Source organism: Sorghum bicolor, chromosome 3, assembly GCF_000003195.3.
Source record: "Sorghum bicolor cultivar BTx623 chromosome 3, Sorghum_bicolor_NCBIv3, whole genome shotgun sequence".
Lineage (NCBI taxonomy): Eukaryota > Viridiplantae > Streptophyta > Magnoliopsida > Poales > Poaceae > Sorghum > Sorghum bicolor.
In genome coordinates, this window is record NC_012872.2 from 12,180,396 (window position 1) to 12,187,905 (window position 7,510).

Below are 7,510 nucleotides of genomic sequence, written 5' to 3' on the forward strand. Positions count from 1 at the left end.
TTTGCTTCGGCCCATCAGTGGGTGCCTTGTGGGTGGCTTGTCATGGGAAGTCGGAGCTACTTGTAGCTTTGCTTCCATGCTCGACAATAATGACACATGGCAATGTGTCGTGTTTGTGCTTAGTCGTATCGCATGAGCTGGTTAGCGCGCAGAAGTCTTTGGCATCTCATCGGGCTAACCTTCTTATAAATAAAGTTCATTAATCTTTAATTGAGCGGTAGAGCTCCTAACTTGTTTTAAAAAAAATTAGTAATTAAGCCAAATTTAATAATAATTTTATGCAGAGATAAAATTTTTGATCCTATTATATACTTGGTCAATGATAGAAATATTTGATACTTATTTTGGGACAGAGAATGTAGTGTAAAAAATTGTTACAGTTCTTTATTTTTTACTAGCAAAATATGCCCGTGCGTTGCAACGGAAGGAAAAAAGCTTTTAAACCTTAATGGAAAGGGACCACTGTAATGATATAATTTCTATTTATATATATTCTTTCTATAAAACTTGAAATTTATAATTTATTTTACACTAACTTTGATATCCATAATATAACTTAGTGAGCATATCTAAGAGTCTTTACAAATCTCACTCTCTAAATCATCATTTAGAGAACTGTTTCTATTAAAAACACTTTCTATATTTCTTCACTCTCGAACAGCTTTTCTATCTCTCATGCGCACTCTAGAGTCATTCTCGTCTTCTATTTTTGGCTAGCAAAAATTCTGGAATAAATGCCTATACTTGCATAACCATTTAGACAGAGTCTCTTGGAGTTGCTCTTAATATGACAATATCTTATTAAATTTGTATCAAATTAAAATATAACCTTGAGAGACTCTTTTGGTGTCTTGTTCTAAGACAAAAAATAGATATAATTAAATATCGAGGTTTGTAACTTTTTTAGACCCATAAAATGTTTAATTGTAGTTCACAAGAAGTTATTTGCCGACGTGTCAAGAATTGGTTTGTGCAATGATGATTATGACGAGAGTTCTCTCTTGATTTTTTACATGACAGTCATCATCGTTGATTCTAGAAATACATTTATTTAGACTGGATTAGACAACAAACCACAACAAACTGATCAAGATTTAGTTCATGGACTACTGGTTGATTTAGATTTTAATGAAAACAAATTATTGTAAACAATACTGCATCAACAATTTAGTGACAAATTTTTCTGTGGGGATAATTAATAATGACCTTGTTTATTATTTTTTTGACATTTATATCTATACCTAATACTAAAGAGGCTATATCTCTATCTAATACTAAAGAGGCAAGAACTATTTTGGATGATCTAAAATCTAGATTTGGCAGCCTAGATACTACATAGAGATATGATACTTCACCTTGTGTGACACAGAAAAAGGAATCCTAATTTTTTTTCTTAGGTGGGGTATGATTACATAAGGTAAACATGATATGATAAGCAAGGGAGATCAGACAAAAAAATATCAGACTAAAAAATTAGCTAAAATTTTGTCTATTTAACATCTTAGTGATAGAAATATTTATCTATTGATAGAATTATGTATTAGAAAAGAAAAGACAAAAAACACAAAAAGGAGGCATGGGACACCATAATTTAGGAGCAGGAGTAGCACTTGATATGTTACATATGGAACACTACCGAACTATAAACGGGAGAAAAAAACGGAAGAAGAGACGGAAACGAAAAAGGAAGCGGTGGAGCCTGAGCTGGTGGTGTCCGAGCTCAAAATGGCAATGGGTACCCGAAACCCGAGTACCCGACGGGTTTTACCCGATAAGAATGCGGGTATGGAATAGATTTTGTACCCGCGGGTACGTTATTGGGTGAAATCCTTTACCCATCGGGTATGGCGGGTACGGGTGTGGAATAGTAGTACCCATACCCGCGTACCCGTGGGTAAGAAATACCCGCAAAATGAGTAAGCAACCTAAGCAATTTAGCCCATATAGCCCATGAACTGATTGGCTGAACGTGGGAAGCGTTGAGCGGTTGGTGTGCTATTAGTGCTGCTATTAATTTGCTGGAAGTTGTTATGTTTAATTTCCTAGAAGTTGAGATATTTAACTTGCTAAAAGTTGTTATATTTCTATTGAACTCGGGTATATTTTCGGGTATGGAATACCCGTCGGGTAAGAATTACCCATCGGGTGCGGGTACGGAATGAATTTCTTACCCGTCTGCTTTCGCGGGTAACCCGATGGAATAGTTTTTTGATCTGGCGGGTGCGGGTACGGGTGGCCAGTACCCACCGGGTATGTACCCGTTGCCATTCCTAGTCCGAGCAGGTAGCAGCGTAGCGGGAGGCAGCAGGAGACAGACGAAAATAATTTCAGACCAAAAAATAAGCAGAAATTTTACCTCTTTAGTATTAGAGAAGATATAGATATAGATATAGATATAGATATAGATATAGATATAGATATAAAAGATCTTAAATGTACAATTTGAGGTGTACGGATGCAAGATTCATCAATGTCGATCTCTCATATAATTGGAACTTGGCGAACTGGCATAGAAAACAAGGAGACGGGATCTTAGTGGTTTTTTTATGACAATCTGGGGTGTCGTGGCTTTGTTCAAGGTTACTCTTTATTGTTTTTTTTGTGCTTCTTAAAATCCAAAATAGTTCATTTTCAACATGCGGGGCGAGGTTTTTCTAAATAGACGGTTAGGGATCGCTCCACTGACCGCACCGGATTCGCCCGCGTCAAGAGGGATACTCGACGCCCTGCGTACTGGGACTTTGTCGTCGAGCGAGGTGGAGGGCCTAAACACGCTGTTCCCAGCGTTTAACAGGCGCGCGCGTGATCTCTTCCAGAAGGACTCGTAGGATGCAACGTTGAGTGTATTATGGTTGACCCATTTATGTAATATCGGCCCACAGAACTCTTTGCTAGGTCGGTTCAGCTAGTGACCACCTAGCGCGCTTGTTGCGCGTTGATTGTATTATAAACTCTTTTTTCTTAATAGAATGATACGCAGATGTCCTGCGTATTCGAGAAAAAAAAACATGTTTTATATTTTTCCACTGCTTCAGTTTAGATATACGTCGTTTTACGTACGCGGTGGAAGGGATGGGGTTGAGCACACCATGCCGGCATGCGTGGGTACGTACGTGTCAGGTCGCCTCACACGCGTTGCGCAGCGCGATACCCCGGGCTTCACCGCCTGCCACGTCACCCTCTGATGGCCATCGTTTTTATTGCCCGCCTCGCGCTATCGTGCTCCGGCATCTCACCCAAAGCATCAACCAGAAGCTTGCACAACCCCCCCGAGATCGAGTCCGGTGCGCGTGTGTGTCATGGCGTCCATGCAGCAGAAGAGCCGCGAGCGCGAGGAGCGCGCGCGGTCCGCGGCGCAGAAGGCGGCCGACGAGCTCGCCGCGTCAAGGCGGGAGGAGGTCCAGCAGGTCCACGAGGAGGCCACCACGCCCATCAGCCCCCGCGGCGGCGGCATCCTGAGCAGCGTGCAGGAGAAGGCGGCGGCGGCGATAGAGCGCGCCAAGGAGTACGCGGTGGAGAAGAAAGAGGGCGCGCGGCAGGCGCTCGCGGGCGACGCCGTGGGGAGGAAGGGCGAGACGGACGAGTCGGCGTGGCAGCAGGGGCAGGACGTGCGGCGGCGCGCCGCCGAGAAGGCCCAGGAGGAGGCGCGGCGGCGCGTGCGCGAGCCATCCGAGGAGGAGAAGTACGTACACGCTAGTACTCATCCGTTTCTTCTACCGCATCTGCAATTCTGCATGCATGCATGCTTGTGTCGCGCGTGACTCTCTTCTGGATTTTTGGACTGCGTGCGTGCAGGGGCCGGGCGGCGACGGAGAACATCTACGGGAAGGGGAAGGGCGCGACGGGCGCGTTCGGGGAGAAGATGGTGATGCCGACGGACGTGGTAGAGAGGAAACGGGCTGAGGCGGCGGCCGGTGGCGGGGACGGGGAGGCAGCTGCGGCATCGCCGCCGGCGCCGGGGATCGGGGACGACGACGTGATGCTGCGGGTGAAGGAGGCGGACCAGATGACGGGGCAGGCGTTCAACGACGTCGGCCCCATGGGCGAAGAGGGCACTGGCATGCCACGGCGACGGCGCTAAGCTACCAACCTGCCTGCATATGCAGAGACCTGAGGAGGCGGCTGGGCGTTTCCATTCCAAGGCTGAGAGGCGAGGCGAGGCGAGCAAAGTAGCTAGACAAGTACTAGTCCAGAATACGTCGATCGGCGTCGTGTAGCGGACGTATTTTACTGTTGTCAGCAGAGACGTACGTACCATCAGGCAGCGAATTCAAAAGTGTTACTGATCATGTTTGTCTACAAACGCGTTACATATACTCGTGGTTGTCTACACACAACAGACGCGTCATTATCGGCATACATACTACGCGGTGAGTGTTAATATATATATATAGCGTTAAACCCTACACAGGTCTATCAAGGAACACGAGCATGTTATTACGCGGCCAATGAGAATCACTGCTACAGAAGTAACTATCAATACTACCGGTTGTTGACGCTGCTGGTTGCATCCAAACCAGCTAGCAGCAATGGTAAATTCGCTTATCATTAGGTGGTGAACAGTGGATTATCACTGTGAGATAGGTATTGATAGTGAATTATTACTATCAGATATTATTGAACTTTAGCAGTGTGATCGGTTTGCAACTAGAGCCAACAGTAGGCGTTTTTTTTTTCTCTCAATCTGCTAGTGGGCGGCTCCCCTTTGAGCGTCTGCTAGAGCTGCCATCCCTTTAATTTTGATCTGGACTCATGTTTTGGCAATTCTCTTAACCGCTTACAGAATTTTTTTTTTCTTTCAAACTGATAGAAATTTTCTAAGAATGATCCTAACAATCTATAACTACACAGCTAGAGATGATCTAAGTTTGTCCCTATAGATAGTACAATCATGTATCTTGAATCAAGTCAATCACTACTTAATTTAGATCCGTGAAATAAAATATTCTATAAATATAGATGCTATACAAGCATCCAACCTCCATATTCATCAAATGAACAATGATTATATATCAATGCAGCCAACCACACTATCTTTGATCATTGCTCATAGCATGAAGTCCCTCCATTAGTCTTCGTCAAGCCACTTGGATCATCAACACAAATCAACACTTGGCTTCATCTTTCTTGAATAATATGATCCACTCCATCTTGAACTCAGTCCATCGATGTCAAGTCCTTCCTCTAGTTTCACCGTCTCAATGACCCACCACGTCCAAGCTTTTGATTTGACCTTCACACTAACAAACTGGTCCTTCATAGCTAACCCATTCCTCTTTATCTTCTCCGCCTAGCCACACAACATCATGTTATGCCTCGTATACAATGAGCTCTTCTATCATCACTACTTGAACACTTTCAACATGTCCAAGCCACTTCGCCATGGCTCAAGTTGCTCACACTAGTGTACCTGTGGACTAAGCACTAGTATATCTTATATCAAACACATGTTAGACCATCTAAGTTATCATTCAATTACTAAAACCAAACCAAGAGTGATCTAGTGGTGCCCAAGGGTTGTGCCCCACCATCTAATATATTGCAACCAAAGAGAAGCTAGTCCTCCACTCACTTGTGCTTAGTTGATTGTGAATCAGAGTGAGATTGGAGTGATCTAGTGCATTTATTTGAGAGAGATAGCATCTAGTGGCACACCTGTATATTTGACATCAAACACACATGTTAGACTACCTAGATGGCTTGGTGGCTTGTGGATCATGTGGTAGCATGCACAAAGAGTGTGCGGTGCTCTGGAGTGAGATCGCATTGTGAGGTGTGTTGTGCTCACTGTTGATGATCGACAACGTCAACTTTTATTAGAACTTTAGACCCAAAGGAGAACATGAAAACACACTAGTCTAGGGTTTAAACTGATAGTTTCTACAAGTTTTGCATATTCTGTGTTTTCTAGGGATTATTTCACAGAGAGCTGAAAAGAGGGATTCAAGTGCAAATAAACACGAAACTTAACCGCGACGCAACAACACCACCAACGGGGTCAGGAAGGCTCTAGAAGACACCCAAAGGACCGAGACCCGCAGAGGCGGCAAGGTGGGGCTGGCCGGCGCCCCCTAGGGTTTTTGGCCGTCGCCTTTCGGAAGCTTCCTCCACCGCCTCTCTTGATGCATCTCGGTCCTTGGTTAAGTCGGTTTGATCCTACGACGCACGTCGATCCCACCGGGCTATAAATAAAGGGGCAGTCCCCCCTCCCTAGAGGCATTCTACTCCCTGGCGATTCATATTATCTACATAATTAGGGTTAGGGCCCCTCTAGTTGATCTATTTCTAGTTCATATAGATCTAGTTCATCTAGATGTAGCAATTAGGAGAGACTAGTTCTTCTAGATCTAGTCTTGTTTAGAGATTAGAGAGATTGAGTAGAGGAGTAGAGATTCTGGAGGAGTTCCAGCCTATCGGCGCTTCTTCGTGGCTGTATTTGTCTGGATCCAGTTCCCTCACCTGGAGCTGCATTCTGAGGTACATATATACTTACCATTCTGATTTAAGTAAGCAAATTGTTCTTATTCATTCTTTGGTTCACAACTCATATTGAGTGCTTTGATCTATGGACGCATTGGTTGAAGTAGTATTTCATAGTGTAGGCGTGGTGCCTAGGCTAGGTTTACTTGTGAATGTCTCCTGATCAGCCGGACAGTGGTAGTTCGCGTAGGTGACAGCTGTGTTGATTCCTCTGTAGTCCACTTCCCATTGATAGGACTGATAGGCTTATAGGTTCCTGGTAGGAGATTACTCTATTTCTTCTCCTATTCGGGTTACTTGCCCGATAAGACGATATTATACAAAGTTTACCGGAATTAGAACCAGAGTGCATTAGCTATTTCCTTTTTCTTGATATGATCTAACCTAATTGTAGGGTTAAGTCCATATACTTTATCATCATCATAACTGTTCCCTGTGGATACGATATTTAAAACCTTCGGAGAAAATGTGACACTGGTATGGTATCTGCACGCTTGCGGATAATTCTACTTAAATCTATTTAAATGGAGTGCAGTTAATTTATACCAACAAACATTTTTGGCGCCGTTGCCGGGGAACAGTTTGCTGATTTTGACTTAGTTTAGCTTAATCTTGTATTGTACTTTTATCTTTTCTTGTTTTTAACCTAGTCTCTTCATTATTTTTGTGTTTATCCTTATGGATATTTATTTAAACTAAAAGCCCTCCTTCGGCACCACCTCTAACCCTAATTCCATTCCCTTCCCTCCTTAGTCGCCGACCCGCCACTCACGCGCGTGGGGGGAGTGAAGCCCTGAATCCATAGTCTGCACTCCTCTCGCCCTGGCTCCTCGAGCCTCTAACTCCGCACCGCACGAGGTGGCCGTGGCCTGGCCTCAATCACCGGTGTGGTGCATCACCCCAGTGAAACCACTCCACCGCAAGCTCCTCTCCCCCTATCCACTGCGAGGCACGCCTCAGATGCGAGCGCGGCGTGCCCGAGCACCGCCCCGCCGGCCACCCAACATTGAGCATCTTCAAGCTCCGCCAC

At 44.7% G+C, this 7,510-nt stretch overlaps 1 protein-coding gene across 1 annotated transcript; it reads left to right on the forward strand.

Annotated features, from left to right (window-relative positions):
* On the forward strand, nucleotides 3,221-4,316 carry LOC8054663 (embryonic protein DC-8). Its single transcript, XM_002455411.2, has 2 exons — nucleotides 3,221-3,682; nucleotides 3,796-4,316. Exons 1-2 carry the CDS (start codon nucleotides 3,300-3,302, stop codon nucleotides 4,079-4,081), a joined length of 669 nt encoding a protein of 222 aa, XP_002455456.1. The 5' UTR covers nucleotides 3,221-3,299; the 3' UTR covers nucleotides 4,082-4,316.